The sequence below is a fragment of the Pseudorca crassidens genome, chromosome 2, assembly GCF_039906515.1.
Source record: "Pseudorca crassidens isolate mPseCra1 chromosome 2, mPseCra1.hap1, whole genome shotgun sequence".
NCBI lineage: Eukaryota > Metazoa > Chordata > Mammalia > Artiodactyla > Delphinidae > Pseudorca > Pseudorca crassidens.
This window is the reverse complement of record NC_090297.1, coordinates 164,303,503-164,322,077: the sequence shown is the minus strand read 5'-3', so window position 1 is coordinate 164,322,077 and position 18,575 is coordinate 164,303,503. Positions and strand designations below refer to the sequence as shown.

The window sequence follows — 18,575 nt, the reverse complement described above, 5'->3', positions numbered from 1 at the left end:
GCTTATGTCTCATTGCCAGGTCCTTCATTAGGCCTGCTCAGTTCTCTCAAACAGATCTTATTTCTCTCTTTCTTTTTCACACAGCACTTTGCTTGTACATTGAATTTACTCAGTTTGAGCTAGCCTTTCCTGTGTATGGGTCTTTCACTAAGTCATCTTGCATTGGATAAGATGTATGTTTTATTCATGCTTGAATCATTATAACAGTCATTTCTAGTCTAGTTCAAATATACTGTAAATATTCTTCTGTCTACCAGTATTTATGTACATAAACATAATATAAATAGACCCATTAATAAAGCTGTGGATAAATACTCTTTCAAATATTATGTATTTTTAAAAAATTCCTCTCAATAAAAATTCTGTTAACTGTGACCTTTATATTCAAAATCCAGCCTCTAAAAATCATGTTCTTGTATTGACTTTACCCCTGTGGCTTGTCCCTAAACAGTTTTATTTAGATGGGTTAATATTAAGCAATTTATGATATTTGACCATCTTTATCACTCATTTAACAGACGTTTATTGAGTATCTGCTCTGTGCCAGACACTGCTAGACTGTGGGGATCTGACAGTGAAACTAGGCATGGTCTCTTCAGTTGAGCTTACTATATTATAGGAAGACAGACATTTACAGAAAAATGTAGTACTTAAAACTTGTAATGTGTATTCTGAAGGTAAAATAAAGGATTTGATGAAGATGTTAACATGATTTAAACTGAAAGAGGGTTCAGAAAAGACTGCTTACTCTGAGAAAGTGTTGCTGAGACCTCAAGGATGAGTAAGAAATTTGGGGCTAGAGAAGGTAGGGGAGATATGCAGGGAGAACATTCCAGAAAAGAGATCATAATGTGCAAAAATCCTGAGCAAAAAAGAGAGAGAGGGTTTGATGTAGTTCGAAGAGCTCATGGTTACTTTGTACGTGGAGCTGGAGTATATGGGCATTGAGGCCAGCATAAAATGATACTGGAGTGTCGCAGTACTGATTTATAACACACATGTAAACGCCGATGAACACAGAGCTACTGTGGGTCAGTTAATATCCTAGCACTAGTACACAGACTCTCCGTCAATATGAAGGACCTTGAAAAAAATACTCTATTACTACTTTAGCTTATATATTTTGTAATTAACAATTTTGTAATCATATAAATATTAAGTTGTTTTTTTTTCAAAGCATTGAGCTTATGCTAGCTTCCATAAATTTTTACTGTTTGGAGATACAGATATAGTTTGCATGTTTCTAACCCTTGAACTTAAACAAGCCAAACTGACTCAGACCTTGAAGCCATTGCCATTGTTATCCCTGCTTAAATGCTTTTCTTCCCAGATCTTCCAGTTCCTCATCATCATTCAGTTTTACCTTAAATATGTCAAAGAAGCCTCTCCTGACCAGTAAATGCTTACAGGTTAGGATTTGTTCACATAATTAAATTGTAAGCCCAAGAGAAAGTACTGTTTTCTTCATTTCTTTTTTTTTTTAATATACGTAATAGTTCCTAACATGGTAGTTCAGTAAGTTTTTATTGAAAAAAAATGTTATTTTCTTTTGGAATGAGTTCATAATCTAGTAGTAATACCAAAAATAAATGTATCACTTAACCACTAGTGCCTCAGGATTCTGCCTTTGACTATTCTATTCTGTATCTTCTCCCTTAGCAATGTCAGTCCCTGTTATGCCATTGGCTACTGAGGCCTCTTCATCATTTGGAGTTTCTCTCCTGATCTCCTAACCTGTATCTCCATATATGCCTGCCTGTCTAGTATCATCTGCATGGCCCATGTAATTCAAAACTAGCATATCTCCTATCTTATTACATTTGCCTACATATACACCACCTTAGGCCAAGCCAATTCCTAGTCATCTCTCCAGGCCCACTGACGTGGCCTCTTCTGTGAAGTCTTCTCTGACTCATGATAAAGACACATCCTAACAGTTTAATTTTGCTGACATTTATTTAGCACACATGATGCTAGACTGACAAGGATCATCTCATTGCCCTGAGAGTCTAGAACGTGTTAAGGACTGTAATTTGTCCTGGTACTATTCTGCAAGATTTTATGTTTCTCTAGCAGTACTCAGCAGCCTGAATAAAGGAGAAGAAAAGGCCAGTTATAAATAAGATTGTTCCGTAGTTGGGTACTGGCTAGGTAAATGCAGCAGTGGAAATGAGTGGGATTCAAGGTGGTTTGAGATACTTTGGTGACAGAATGGTTTGGCTGATTTAACCCACAAGTCTTGTGAGGTGAAGACCCATTGGAACAGATATCATCCAGACTGGAGATCTTCAGAGATGTACATTATTATCTTCAGGTCTACGCTGAAGCCATAGGAGAAAGTAGGGCTGACCTCACAGGGATTAAAGCTGAGGGCAGAATGCCTAAGGAAGGTTCAGTTACCATTCCAGCAAGAGAACTAGGGATCAGGACTGTCAGCTTTCTTCTCCATGTATGTATGCCTTGTGTTTCCCCATTGCAATTATTATTAAAATGAAAAAGGATCTCTTGCTACCCTTTGGCGATAACAAGAAAGTGGGCTGTGAGGAGACTTCATTCCAATCCACAGCAAGTCTAAGAGAAACAAAACTTCAAGGATAGAGCAAATAGTGGCGGTGTGAAAGAGAGAAGGAAATCAGGCTGAGTCCCTGGGGCTTTGGGAAACAGATTCAGACTAGAGTGAAGTAGGTTCAGAGGATTAGTAGAATATGGGTTTGGGTAATTCCCCCACCCCGACCCCTACTTGCATACAAGATCTAATCTCTTAGTTTAGTCTTCTAGTTTCTTTTGCAATTTGTATATCCCTCTTTACGTCACTTCTTTACACATCTTTCTCCCCAGTTACACTGATTTCCTTCAGGGCAGGAGCTGTATTTTAATCATCCTGATTCCGTAGCACCAGTAGAGTACAGAAAAGTTGCTTAAATAAATATAAATATGAAATGTATAAAGTATTATAACAAGCCCAAAGCCATGTGTTACAGATGGTAATGTTATCAGTGGTCAGTATATCAGTTAAGTCACCTGTAGGTCTTTATAGGAATTGCAAAACAAGCAGTCACTTTGCTCCCTGTTTAGCTGTTTTCTTTAAAAAAAAAAAATAAATCTAAAGTGCTAATGAGAGCTCATTATTTTAGGTGATTGATGAGATTTATCGTGTGTTGAGATATGTCAACTCTACCAGAGCCCCTCAGCGAGCTCATGAAGTACTTCAAGAGTTAAGGGATATTTCCTCCATGGCAATGGAATACTTTGATGAAAAGATTGTTCCAATTCTAAAGAGGAAATTACCAGGATCAGATGTATCTGGAAGACTCATGGGCTCTCCTCCAGGTATCTTTTGTTTATAATACGTTCAGTTTATAATAATGTTCATATTATTATAATGTACATAGATTTGTAACTTGCTTTTTCCCCCCACCACTTAACCGTGTATCTTGAACTTTTCTGGGTCTGTAACTGTATCTGCAACATAATTTTTAATGACAGATTGGGCTACAGACCATAATTTATGTAGCTGATCTGCTGCTGTTAGGCACATTTGTTTCCAGATTTTCAGTATTTGAACTACACTCTGAAGAACAATCGTGCGGCTAAATCTTTGTACATATCCACAACTTTTAACTTGGCTTAAATTTATCAGAGCAAATTGCTGAGTGAAAAGCTATGTATATGTGAATGGTTTTTGATGTTTCTGACTAGTTAGTATTCGTTATCCTATAACAGAATCAAATATACCAGACAAAACCCAAAAAATTCTTCATGGAAATAACCAGTTAATTATTTCAGCCCCTGGAGTATCTGGCTGCTACTTTAGAAGACAGGGTGCATAAGGCTGTTTTGAACATTGTCGGATCCTAGAGATTTGTGTCCTTATCTACTGAAAGAATGAATTGTTCAATATCTTCAACTCTTGCAAATACTTTAAATCTGGGAACAAATTTTTAGTAAAATATTTTGTTCAGATCAGTTAGCTCCCTGGAGTACTCGGTGGGGTAACTGAGTGGCTGTCTGTAATTTAATAATAAAGCTTACAGCATCTCAGCATTAACACATCTGTTATTTATTGAGTACCTGTTATGTGCACAGCACTGTACTGTGTCCTGTGGGGACTAAAATGAAGTATAATACATGGTGTCTTCTCTCAAGAATCTTATTATTTCAGAAGGTAAGACATATCCAGACTCAAATTATCGTAGGCAAGAGAAATAGTTTAAAGGAGTGTCCATTTAAATGTCAAATGAGTAGCAGAGAGAATCTTAAGGAAGATAAAATCATCGTTGGCTGGTCTGATTGAGACTTCACAAGAGGTGAGAATTGATCTGAGCCTTGTTAGTTGGCTAAAGGGAAGCAGAGAGAGAAGGAAGAATGCACCAGCCAAGGAAAATATTCTGAGTATTTAAATGTATAAGGAGAAAATTAGCAAGATGGGTTTTAGGGTGTGGATGGATCCATCTGGTCCTTTTAGAAAAGCTTCAGGAGATAGGGTTTTTAAAAAGTAGGTTATTAGTTTAAAATAGTGATTTTTGTGCCCATGTTACATTCTATTATTACTAAAACAGAATAGTTCCAAAGCCTTCCTACACCATGTCAGAAGTTCTTCCTGATCATCACATGTGATGTAACCCACTTTTTGATGGTGTCCCTGTTGTTTGGCTAATGTTGAAGCCTTTGCATATAACTAAGTGCAGAGAGGATCTGCGAACATGATAGGTCTGTACTTCTAACTCAGATGTTTTATGTTTGCTTGTGTGAAATGATTCTACTCTAATTTTACTATTTATATTTTCTTACTAGGTCCTAAAAATGCTTTATAATATTTTAAATCCAAGTTTATGCCATTAAATGCCCATCTCCATTTGCTTGCATTCCACATATTGCCACATGAACATGAGAATCAGAATTCAAACTCATTTATAGTTAAGACAAGGTGTCTGATTAATCCATTAGATCAAATAGATTGCAAAGAAGAAATTATCAGAAGTGATTTTATAAAGGATATTTCTGTTTTTGAGTAAGTTTAATTAATGAAGTATTACTGGTAGTGAGGCATTTTAAGTGATTGACCATTTTAAACTATTTCTCCACAGTTCCAGGACCTTCTGCAGCCCTGACAACAATGCAACTCTTCTCTAAGCAAAACCCTTCAAGACAAGAGGTTACCAAACTCCAGCAGCAGGTTAAGACAAATGGTGCTGGGGTGACTGTTCTCAGGCGTGAAATTTCTGAGCTTCGCACCAAAGTGCAAGAACAGCAGAAACAGCTTCAAGACCAGGACCAGAAACTGCTAGAGCAGACCCAGATCATAGGTGAACAGAACGCACGGTTGGCAGAGCTGGAACGCAAACTGCGAGAAGTAATGGAAAGTGCAGTAGGAGACTCCTCAGGGTCTGGGCAGAATGAAGAGTCTCCTCGGAAACGCAAAAAGGCCGCAGAAGCCATAGACTCTCTTAGGAAATCTAAACGTCTCCGGAATAGAAAGTAAACCAGAATGTGCTTCTAGCTCCAGAGGAAGCCCTGACTTCGTAGCTTGAGCAGTTCTGCATATCAGGACACTGTGAGCAACATGGTGTCCCTTAGCTCTAGGCTTTCAGAACACAACGTAAACTTGAACTCTCATGGTTGGGACAGTCTTTTCCCGCTTCTCCTCGTTGAACTGATGCGCAGAATCCTTTTATTTTGCAATAGATTTGTACTAACCAGACCTATCCTATCATGTTTTGAGAAGTTAACTTTATTTCTGTGCAGATAATGTTTAAAGCAAGTTTATCTGTTTCTGCATATATGCACATTACATAAGGATCTTAAACCAGTCTTGACAGACTAGAAGTTAAGTTTAATACATAAAATGTCCTGTTCACTTGAAAGAAAAGACCTACTTTTTAAATGGACAGTATCTTGTTTTTAAAAAAAAAGTTGACTTTTTGTTATAAGTGACCTTTGTCTGGAATGTCTGAAAAGTAGTAAATGCTTTTTGGTATTGAAGTAATGGGTAACTAAAACGGACTTCCATAGTATTGGCTGTAGAAGGGGCCTCTACAGTATTGACTATATATTTTTATAAACTACTGGCAAGGGACTTACCCAGTTGTTATATACATGTTTTCGGTTCACTTTTGGGGCCATGTCCTACATTTGCATGGATGGATGCATGCATTGCCTAGTCAACTCACTTAAAAAGCTCTTGCACTGGTATTGATCTTGAACCTCTACACTTCTCCACTTTTTAGAGCAGCGTCTTAGTTCATTTAAGCGCTTAACATCTTCCACCACAACAGCTTGCCTCTGGGGGCGGGGTGGTATTTGTATGTCCATTTGTCCTCCAGTTTTACAAGAATGAGAGAGTATTAGAGCCCATTGCTTTATCTATTCTCTGCAGGGTTCAGGTACACTGGCTAAGGCAGAACCCCAATTCTTTACATTGATGTCAGACTTCTGGCAACTAGTACTCTTCCTTACTCACCGCTGTGTGTGCTCATTGATCAAATGTGGTCATGACCAGTGGTGTGAGTAGGAAACCCAACCTGTGGGATGCAGTTTTGCCATTGAAAGAAAGTTCACTGAAGAAAATTATACTATGAAAAGGCATTTTGATCATTTCATTTCTGGGGAATGACCTGAGGGAAGCTTTTTAATATTAATTTCAAGCTTTCCTTATCCTGCAACTTTAAACAAAAGCTTTAATTTCGTTTGCACTCCTGTTTTGAGCTTGTAACTGGAAAAGCATGTCTTGCACTGTTCAACCTTCTAAGTGGTCACTTTAACAACCTCCAAATTGTGTACAGTGGTTATTTTCCCCACTTGTTTATTTTTGAAACAGTCAACTATTACTGTCCTAGTTTTATTTTAATGTACTAAATTATGTAGTCATTATTTGCCTGTTAAGTTCTTTTAAACAACTGTTGCCTTGGGCTTCAGTTATTTAAGGTAAACTTAGGTGTAGTATAGAATACTATCCCTTTCCAGGTGGGAGTTTGACACCTGTATAAAACCTAAGGTTTTGGTAAGTACCTTAGTTGAATAAAAGCACAAGGTCACTACCTTTTTTTATCTGTCCAACATGACTTGGTTATGCATCCTTGAGATTAACCTCACCAAATGAAACGTTTTCTTATCAATTTTTAACATTGTCCTTACATAATATTGTCCTTAGATTTTGATCAATTCTTTGTCTAACTTTGAAACTCCATTTACAATGTAGTATGTTTTCAATGAAAAACCATAAAATAACATCCAAGTGTTTTCATGGTTTGTTGGGAAGGTAATTTTAAAATAAACAATTTCCAAAAAACATTTGTCAGCCAAGGTCATCCATAAAAGTCCCTGTCTGGAACTCATTTTCTCAGCAGGTCTCATTTGTTTAATCATAGGATTTAGCCATATTGTCACAACTTCGGAGGAGGCCTACTGGAATACTCATGGCCTTTCATAGTCTGCTTTCATGTCAATAGGAAGACTTAAGTAACAGAGTACATGTTTACAGGCTTACAAAGGGATATAACCTCAGATGATCTTTTTAATAGTTGTTAATGAATTATTTAAAGTTCCCTGGGTCTCTTTTTAAACTACATCTGGACACCCTAAATGTCTACAGTCTCAGTTAACATGAGTATTTGGCTTCCATAATAAGCACTCACTATTAAAAGATAGATTTTCTGTTTCAAAATCCAAATTTCTACAGTATACACTTGTAGTCATCTGCCCATAAGGTTAATGAGTTGCACTTGTTAATGCATGAATGTGGCATAACAGTAGGAGATAAAGCACTACAGTTTAAGTCTTAAATCTTAACTAGCTAAAACATGTTAGGATGTTGCCTTGGCCCATTTGATAGCTGTTATACTTGCCTTTGGGTAGTATAATGGTATTTAAGTTTCAACAAATCACAAAATATTTCCTTCACCTAAAACTGCCATATGTTACAGGAAAATTGTAAATTAGCCTCCCAAGAGAGAAGCCATCCTGCCCTGGGTTATAGGTCGGTAATTTAAATGCTGTATGTTAATATTGTGTTGTCCTAGAACAACATTTTATAAAGTATTCCTGTCATCTTCCTTGGCTGTCTTTCAGAGGAGACTTCTCTAATAAGTTGTCCCACTTACGAATTGATTATGGTGCAATACTACAAACAGGTACCACGTGGAAGGGCCTATGGAAGAAATGGAGAGGACTGCCTCCTCGCCCCCAACATGATTCTCAGCTTATCTCCCATGTGGACCTGGCTTGGTTTTCACATATTCTGAATTATGTATTATTTTAGAACATGAGGATATAGAACCTGGTTTTTGTTTGTTTGTTTGTTTTGAGCTCCTCTTGATGTACAGAGCCTGGAAATAATGGGGCAAACACAAATGTAATCAGAGTAATCATACTGTTTTAAAAACCTGGGGTGCCATCAGGTCTAAAGCCACTGGCTTTGGAAGCAACTTTTTTTTGTAAAACGTGTTTTTGGAGTACTGAACTTTCCAGGGGCTTGCCTTAATCTCTATTTAGTAGTTTCAAATGTAGGCGCTATTATTCTACTTGTTAAAGTGTTAAAATATTCTATGTAGCCCCTAAGGTGGGTAGAACAGAGTATAAGTAATGCCTAAATAAATAAGCTAAAAGGTGTCACTACAGCTGGATTTTTGAGCGAAAATGGACATATGAACATAGGCTATGTGTAATAAAAATAATGGCACCTTAAGATTGCACTATTTTATGCATTATTTTATATGCCATTTCATAGCCTGCACTTTAATCTCCAAAGAAACAATGTATGATGTCCCAGTTCCTTATTACTAACAAACTTTTTCCTAAGACAGGGCACTAATTCTATTTTACTATACTGAAGTAGTTTCTTGGAGGTAGATTCCTCTTTTGAGTTCTCTATTTCCTTAGCCATAATATTTTCTAGGATCTAGGAACTCCCTATCTTGTCTATTTCCAACAGTATATAACTTTAATTTAATGTAATGTAAAATCTCATACTTGGTGATCAGCACATTCTTATATCCTGCTCTAGAAAATGAGTACCCATTTTTTAACACTTACCAAACCTTCTAAAAATAATGATATGCTGTAAGTAAGATTTGAAGCCAGGGATAAAGGCATTCTCAAAGGAAATGCCATGTATGATGCAGTCTCTTGGAAATGGCTGTTTCTAGTGTAAAATACAATTTGATGGGCTATTCAATGATTTGACTTGGGATCGGAATTCCTTTAACTAGTCCTCAAAAAGTTAATGAGTAAAGAACTACTTTAAAATAACAAACTTCTATAGCCTGCCATCTGAGGTGAATTATTTTCAAGAATTCCTATATAATCTACAAAATGAAATTAGCAATTAGTTGACTGCTGCCTACCATGATTTTATTTTTAATAGCAATACATTTATATTTGTGGTAAACACTATAGGCTTAGGTAATGGCCTTTTCCAGCTTCCTAAGAATCTTTGTTAAATTTCTGAAATTGAAACATTAAATTGAAATTTTTCCTGTTGTGTCTGAAGAGAACCATGGGATTTAGAAGCATATTGGTAATCTATTAGGTCCATTGCCAAAGTATACATCAAAGCTATACCAAAAGTTTAGACGTGTTTAAAATTACTTTATGTGGTACCATGTCTGTTTACTTACGGTCATGAGCAACAATAAATTACAATAGTTTACCTTCTGGAATTTTAATTGTTATAACCTAATTCAATTACTGGAAAGTGAAAAACACCTCCCGGGCACACGACAGGGTACGTAAATAAATGTGTTTTTACCAGTGTTACTTGTTTTCTTTGTATTTCATGCACAAAGATTATGGAGCTCTTCGTCTAACAAATGCCATGCTAATAGCTACCACCTCTTAAAGCAGTATATTGTTTTAGTTTAATCCTCATAGCCACTTTATAAAGTAGGTTTTACTCTCTATAAGGAAGTTAAACTCAGGTTAAGCAACATATCCAGAATGTTATACAAGGAAGTGCCTAAGTGGGATTTGAACCCAGACCTACCTGCCTCCAAAGCTTATGTATTTCTGCTACACTCTACTACATTCTAAAACAGCTGGGACCTATGAGACTCTAGATTACATTAATTCTTTAAACTCAATAAATATACAGAAGAACATTTCATACATCTACCAGAAGCAGTCTATGCCAAACATCACTAATGTTAAGAGTAACATACAGAGCTTAAAATCATGAAGACAAGGCTTGAAGGAGGCAACTTTTGTCCTAAAGTTCTTTGACAATGGATTTACACTAGGCATACAGGTAAAAGAAAATATTTTTAAGGCTTCTAAGAACGTGTAGTCTTAAATAGGCAGTCCTGGCAAGAGATGTAGCTGGAGGCCACTAGCGCATGTCCGTAGTTGCCTTACTATAATGTTGGCTACCAGTCAATACAAAAGTAGTGACCACCAATTCTCTTGTCCTGCCGGGGAAGAATACTCGTTCTCTTCTAGTTCTCTTTTCAAAATTCCTTCCAGCTCCAAGACTATTCAAAATTTCAATGCAATAAAATCATACAAATCAATTTCATCTCTGTTTCATAAAGATGTAACTGATAGGGAATTACTGGAAATGAAATTTTCTGAGGAAGAACACACTCTTCTTTGATAAATACTTTACCCACTCACTTTGTTTCCAACTTAGAAAAGAGATCACAGATGAATTTATGCTGAAAGATGAGGGTGACAGCCGTGGTATCAGTTACCCCAACACCATCACTGCATTCTAGTCATCAAGATACCACAGAAACATAGGGACTTCCCTGGTGGCTCAGTGGTTAAGAATCCGCTTGCCAATGCAGGGGACACGGGTTCGATCCCTGGTCCGGGAAGATGCCACATGTTGCGGAGCAACTAAGCCCGTGTGCCACAACTACTGAGCCTGGGCTCTAGAGCCCGCGAGCCACAACTACTGAAGCCCGGGCCCCATGCTCCACAACAAGAGAATCCACCGCAATGAGAAGCCCACGCTCCGTAACAAAGAGTAGCCCCTGCTCGCCACAACTAGAGAAAGCCCGCACACAGCAACGAAGACCCAACGCAGCCAAAAATAAATAAATATTTTTTAAAATAAAAAAAAAAAGATATCACAGAAACCTAGAAAAATAAAAACAGCTGCTGTACCTCCCAGTCTTCAGAGGGTACATCAGGGTGGAGATCTTTATCCCTATCTCCTTCAGGTAGTTCAGTTGCTATGCAAAAAACACATTGTTGGGAAACCAAGAATCTTTACCAATACTGTTGCTTTAAAAATAAAAGGATATCTCTTTATTTATGAACTCCTCATGTTAATTCCTGAAACAATTCTTACAGGCTCCATTAAAGATTATTTTTCTCATCCAGAAAATGTGTTTCAACTTGCTTATATTCCTCAGGTTTTGGTGAGTCATTTCCTGAAAGCAAAATTATAGGAAATCGTGAGGAGAAAAACACAGTGGCGGATGTTTGAGCACAAAGTACAAATTATGACTGGAAAGGAAATACAAATCAAGGATGAAATTCCCAAAATTCATTAAATTTTGTTCATAGAAATACATTCAACCAAAGAGCTTTCTCAACTTTTATGTTTTCTTTAAATTTTTTTCCCCTGGGATCTTTAGATTGAACAAAAGTCAGTTTCTACCTAGAATCTGAAGCAGCAATGTAAATAATTGGCTCCGGGAATGCAAAACCTATGGCGTGCTTTCTCTCTTAGGACACAGGGAAAACCTCTGTCTTCTCAGGGCTAAGCAGAAGATGGGGAGGGGGAAGCAGAAGCAGGGGACCTAAAATGCTTGTTCTTCCTTCGAAGGGTTGCAGCAAACTTACAAGAAAGTGCCTTAGCTCTCTAGATAACCAGTTTCTATAACCCTAGGTGCTGCCATAGTAGCTGCTTTCCATTCCCAAAGCAAAGGCAGCTTGTGCCTTCCTTGTAAGAGGACAATAAAGGAATGAATGTCAAGGGGTTAACAGTGCTCAGCACATAGTAAGCAGGTAATAAGTAATAAACTGTGGTAAATATATATAGGGAGATAGATATGACTAAGGAAATAGAGATACAGAAGATATATTGCATTGGCTGCATGTATTTCCTTCAATCCTTGCTTTAAGCATATTTAAATTTTTTTTTTTTAAGCACGGAAAACAATTAGCTATTACAGGCTTTCTAGCCTCCTGGGGAAATTTATTTTCAATATTTTAAAACTTTTATTTTCAATATTTTTAATATTTCACAGGACTTTTTACACTGCCCGGCAGTGCTTCCTTGAGAGCCACAGGAGAGAAACCACTTTTTTTTTTTTAATATTTATTTATTTACTTTTATTTTTGGCTGCGTCAAGTCTTAGTTGCAGCACGCAGGATCTTTTGTTGCAGTGCACAGACTCTTTGTTGTGGCACGTGGGCTTCTCTCTAGTTGTGGCGCACAGGCTTCAGAGGGTGCAGGCTCAGGAGTTGCAGCACATGGGCTCTCCAGTTGTGGCACGCGGGCTTAGATGCCCCATGGCATGTGGGATCTTAGTTCCCCGTCAAGGGATCAAACTCCGCATTGGAAGGCGGATTCTTAACCACCAGACCACCAGGGAAGTCCCAAGAAACCAGTCTTGAAATGCTCATCCTTCTCCACCTTGGGCTGAGGACTCTGATAAGGAAGCAGGACCTCGACCTGAACCTGGTAGAATAAAGAGAGGAGCCTCTTCAGAACTCCACTCCCTTCACCTTAAGACACAACCAAGTAAGAGTCAAGCATATGTGCAATGGAACCAGAATTGAGTGCCTACTCCCAGCTCTACCAATTATGAGCTATGTAATACCAGCTTGGGTGGTTAATACTTTGAGGCTCAGTTTCATCATCTGTAGAATACTTCCTACCTCAGAGAGTTGATACAAAAGCCCAAAGGATTCAGGGAGGGTGGTGGAGTAGGAAGAACCAGGAATCTGTCTCCCCACTTAGACAACAATTACGCTGGCAGGATCTGTCTGATGTAATTATTCTGGAACTCTGGGGTCTATTGAAGACTTGCACTTCCAAGGAAAGACTTGTGGTTAATTTGGGTCAACTTCAGGTCTTAGCACAGGAGCAACCAGCCACCCATCCCCAACCCATGATGGGCTAAAAGGACCCTGTCCCCCAAATATTTGGGATCTGTGTTCTGATCACTGATCACTGCTTCTGATCACAGAGGTGCAGACAAAGATTGCAGGAAGCCACTGCTGTAGCTCCCTCCATTGGTGCGAACCTCTCTCCCACCAGCTCTCCCACCGCCTCCTAGGAGATTTAAAGAGCCAGCACCCTTTCCACCACCACCCCTTCATCTTTCTCTTTCTTAATGTCTGGGAGCCAGACATTAAAGACGAAGACATTCAACAACCACTTTATGTACTGGGAAAATTAGAAAGTGACCAGGTATGCGGAAGGAAAGTCTCAAATAAAGACCTGAGAGGACATTAAGTTTACACCTCAGGCAGACCCTCAGCACAGAGACAGCCTACAACAATCAAAATAAATAAATATACAAAAACAATTACCAAAATCCAGCAAATCCTGGGCATGCAGGAGAACATGATTCCCAGAGTTACCACATTAGTAGATTCAAATATCTAGTTTTCAATAACAACAACAACAAAATCACAAGGCATACAAAGAAACAGAAAAGGATGGCCCATTAAAGGGGAAAATATAAATCAACAGAAACTGTCCCTTAAAAAGGACTAATGGCAGATATACTAGACAGATTTTAAGATAACTTTTTAAAAGATGCTCAAAGAACTAAAGGGAGATATGGAGAAAGTGAAGAAAATGATGTATGAACAAAATGGAAATATCAATAAAGAGACAGAAAACCTAAAAAAAAAAAGAAATTTTGGACCTGAAGAGTAAATAACTAAATGAAAAAATTTACTAGAAGGCAGATTTGAGCAGGCAGAAGAAAGAATTAGGAAACAGAAATAGGACAAGGAAATTAAGTCTGAGGAACAGAAAGAAAAAGATTGAAGAAATGAACAGAAACTAAAGGATCTGTGGGACACCAACAATAGGCCAAAAAACACATTGTGGGAGTCCCAGAAGGAGAAGAGAGAAAAGAGCAAAGAGAATATTTGAAGAAATTATGGTTGCAAACTTCATACATTTTATGAAAGACGTGAATATAAACATCCAAGAAGCTCAATAAACTCCAAGTAAGATGTACTTAAATAGACCCACGCTGAGACACATATAATCAAACTTTCAAAAACCAAACACAAAGAGAGAATGTTGAAATCATACAAGGGAGAAGTAAATCATTACATACATATCCTCAATAAGATTATAAGCAGATTTCTCATCAGAAACTTTGGAGGCCAGAAGGCAGTGGGTCAATGTATTCAAAGTGCTAAGAGAAAACACTGTCAACCAAGAATCCTATATCTGGCAAAACTGTCCTTCAAAAGTGAGAGAGAAATTAAGACACTACCAGATTAAAAAAAAAAAAAAAAGAAAAGCTGAGGGGTTCTGTTTCCACTAGATCTGCCCTGCAAGAAATGCTCAAGGGAGTCTTGCAAGATTAAATGAAAGGACACTAGACATTAACTCTAAGCTATATGCAGAAATAAATATCTCGATAAAATTAAATACATCTGCAATTATAAAAGCTAGTGCTACTGTAACACTGATTTGTAAGTGCACAGTTTTCCACATAAGTGACAAGATTAATACATTAAGAAAAAAATCACTAGTCTATCACAGACTTTGAAAACAAACTTATGGTTACCAAAGGGGAAAGGTGGTGGGGGGGATAAATTAAGAGTTAAGGATTAATGTATACACACTACCATATATAAAATAATCAACAAGGACCTACCATACAGCACAGGGAACTCTACTCAATATTTTGTAATAACCTATATGGGAAAGATTCTGGAAAAGAATGGATATATGTATGTGTATAACCAAATCACTTTGCTGTACACTTGAAACTACCATGACATTGTAAATCAATCATACCCCAATATAAAATAAAAATTAAATTTAAAAAATCACTAGTTTAAAAGCTAGTATTATTGTAAGTTTGGTTTATAATTCAAAATCTTGTTTTCCACATAATTTAAGAAACTAATGCATTTAAAAAAATTATTAGTTTATGTTTGGGGGCACACACTGTAAATATAAAGAGGCAATTCTGTGACATCAACAATTGACAGGTGAAGGGATGGAGCTGTGAAGGAGCAGAAATTTTGTATGTTATTGAAGTTAGGCAGGCATAAATTCAACTTAGAGTGTTATAAATTTAGGATGTTAAATTTAATCATGGTAAACACCAAAAAAACCCTACAGAATATACACAAAAGTAAATGAGAAAGGAATTAAACATTTCACTACAAAAAAACTGACTAAACACAAAAGAAAAAGTGTGAGGAAAACAGGTAGAAAAATGACAAAAGTAAATCCCTCCTTATCTGTAATTATTTTACATGTAAATGGGTTAAACTCTGTAATCAAAAGACAGAGATTTGAAGAATGGATTAAAACACATGATCCAACTATCTACTGTCTATAAGACATTTCTGATGCAAAGACACAAATAGGTTGAAATTCAAAGGGTGCAAGAGTATATTCCATGCAAATAGTAACCAAAAGAGAGCAGGGGTGGCTATTCTAATATCAGACAAAATAGCCTTAAAATCAAAAAAGTTTACAATAGATAAAGGACATTATAAATTAGCAAAGGTTTCAATACAGTAAGAAGGTATAACAATTATAAACATTTACACACCTAGTGACAGACCCTTAAAATATATGAAGCAAAAACTGAGATAATTGAAAGGAGAAACAGATATGTGAAAATTAATAAAGGGAAACCTTATTTTAAATGGAGTCAGGAAGCCCTGAAGGGAAGCTCTCATGAACATACCATTTGTCACAGCTTACTTTACACTCTTGGACAGGAAGAAGTTTACTACGACATCAGAAGGAAGATTTTCTCCTTGCTCAGCAACAACTCTGCCAATGAGAAACCACCACTCCCTGAAATTTCCTGCAGTGGACTTTTGTTCAAAACAACCCTCCCATGGGGACTTCCCTGGCAGTCCAGTGGTTAAGACTCCACCCTTCCACTGCAGGGGGCACAAGTTCAATCCCTGATCAGGGAACTAAGATCCCCACATGCCACGTGGCGTGCCCAGAAAAATAAAATTAAAAATAAAAAGTAAAACCCTCCCAACTCCCCGCTTTCCTCGGCTTCTCTTCTTTGTTCTCTGGTTGCCTATGGTTCACCATAGTTTGCATGTCCCCAGTTGCAATCCCTCTGCTATTCCTGAATAAACTTGATTCTACTGGCTAAAAAGCTTGCCTTTTTGTTTTAAAGGTTGACAAATTGTTCCACAGGAATAGTTGGAGACAACAATACTGCACTTACAATAGTGGATAGAACAGCCAGACAGAAGGTAAGCAAAGAAATAGAGGACTTAAACAACACAAAAGACCAACTGGATCTAACAGACTTATACAAAACACTCTATCCACCAATAACAGAATACACATTCTGCTCAATACACATCATTCTCAAGTCTTTTCCAGGACAGACCATATTTGAGGCCACAAATTAAGTCTCAAAAGATTTTAAAAAATAGATTACACAAAGTATTTTCTTCCACCACAATAGGATGAAGTTAAAAATCAATAACAGAAGGAAAGTAGAAAATTCAAAAATTATGGAAATTAAACAACATACTCTAAAACAACCAATGGATTAAAGAAGAAATCACAAGAGAAATTAGAAAATACTTAGAGACTAATAAAAATGAAAACAAAACATACCAAAACTATGGGAAACAATGAAAGTGGTACTAAGGGGGAAATTTATAGCTTGCATTAAAAATCAAGAAAGATCTCAAATCAACAACTTAACTTTACAATTTAAGGAATTAGAAAAAGAAGAATTAAACCCAAATCTACCAGAAGGAAGGAAATAAAGGTTAGAGATAAATGAAATAGAGAGTAGAAAAACAATAGAGAAAATCAATGAAAAAAAAAAGTTGGGGGCTTCCCTGGTGGTGCAGTGGTTGAGAGTCCGCCTGCCGATGCAGGGGACACAGGTTCGTGCCCCGGTCCGGGAAGATCCCACGTGCCGCGGAGCGGCTGGGCCCATGAGCCATGGCCGCTGAGCCTGTGCATCTGGAGCCTGTGCTCCACAATGGGAGAGGCCACAACAGTGAGAGGCCCGCGTACCACAAAAAAAAAAAAAAAGTTGGTACTTCAAAAAGGTCAGTAATATTTAAAAACATTTAGTCAGAGAGATGAAGGAAAAAAGAGAGAAGAATTAAATTACTAAATCAGAAATGAAAGTAGAGACATTACTACAAATCTACAGAAATAAAGAGGATTATTTATAAGAGAGTACTATGAGCAATCATGTGCCAACAAATTGGATAACTTAGATGAAACAAACAAATTCCTAGAAACACAAAAGTTACCAAGACTAAATCACACACAAAAAAATAGAAAATGTGAATAGACCTATAACTAGTAAGGAGATTGAATTAGCAATTAAAAATCTCCCAAAAAGAAAGGCCCTAGGTGTAATAGCTTCACCAGTGAATTATACCAACATTTAAAGAAGAGCTATTACCAATTCTTGTCAAACTTTTGAAAAAAAATTGAAGAGGAGGGAGCACTCCTCATTTCATTCTATGAGGCCAGAATTACCCTGATACCAAAGCCAGTTAAAGACTTAAGAAGAAAAGAAAACTACAGCCCAATATTCCTTATAAACATTGATGCAAAAATCCTCAACAAAATACTAGCAAACTGAATTCAGCAGCATATTAAATGCTTATACACCATGACCAAGTGGGATTTATTCCTGGAATGCAAGGATGGTTCAATAATACACCACATTAACAGAATGAAGGGGAAAGTAACACATAATAATCTCACCTGACACAGAAAAAGCATTTGACAAAATTCAACACCCTTTCATGATAAAACACTCAACAAACTCGAAATAGAAGGAAACTACCTCATCATAATAAAAGTCACATACCAAAAATTCACAGCAAACATCATATTCAATGGTGAAAGAACGAAAACTTTCCATCTAAGATCAGGAACAAGACAAGGAACAAGAATTTCACCACTTCTACTCAACATAGTGCTGGAGGTCCTAGCTGGAGAAATTAGGCTAGAAAAAAGAAATAAAAGGCATCAAAATTGGAAAGGTAAAAGGAAAATTATCTCTGTTCATGTATGATATGATCTTACATATAGGAAACCATAAGATCACACACACACACACACACACACAAACTGTTAGAACTAATAAACAAATTTAGCAAAGTAGCAGGATTCAAAGTCAACACATAAAAATCAGTTGCATTTCTATACACTAACAATGAACTATCTGAAAAGGAAATTAAGAAAACAATTCCACTTATAATAGTGACAAAGTGAATAAAATACTTAGGGATTAACTTAATTAACCAAGGAGGTGAAAGACTTGTACAGTGAAAACTACAAAATACTGATGAAAAAAGTAAAGAAGATGTAAATATTGGAACTCATTCTGAGTTCACGGGCTGGAAGACTTCACAGTGTTACCATGTCAATACTACCAAAAGCGATCTACATATTTAATGCAACCCCT

The 18,575-nt window shown here is 37.0% G+C and overlaps 1 protein-coding gene and 1 long non-coding RNA gene across 10 annotated transcripts in view; one reads left to right on the top strand and one right to left on the bottom strand.

Moving 5' to 3' along the window:
- The window catches only part of FBXO28 (F-box protein 28), a 30,951-nt gene extending 21,201 nt beyond the window's left edge, over positions 1–9,750 (top strand). The window contains exons 4-5 of the mRNA XM_067729660.1: positions 3,135–3,330; positions 5,088–9,750. Coding sequence (XP_067585761.1) covers positions 3,135–3,330; positions 5,088–5,482 — 591 coding nt within the window. The 3' untranslated portion in view covers positions 5,483–9,750. The remainder of the gene's footprint in view (positions 1–3,134; positions 3,331–5,087) is intronic.
- The window catches only part of LOC137220082 (uncharacterized), a 111,853-nt gene that overhangs the window by 63,297 nt on the left and 29,981 nt on the right, over positions 1–18,575 (bottom strand). For 5 of the 9 annotated variants that reach the window (XR_010941453.1, XR_010941456.1, XR_010941457.1 and 2 more), the window contains one exon: positions 11,222–11,369. The exons of 1 other annotated variant lie outside the window; for it this stretch is intronic. This is a non-coding gene — a long non-coding RNA (uncharacterized lncRNA). Of the gene's footprint in view, positions 1–11,221; positions 11,370–11,403; positions 12,626–17,975; positions 18,114–18,575 lie in introns of those variants that run through there. 3 more of the 9 variants (XR_010941455.1, XR_010941462.1, XR_010941464.1) reach the window with 2 other exon arrangements.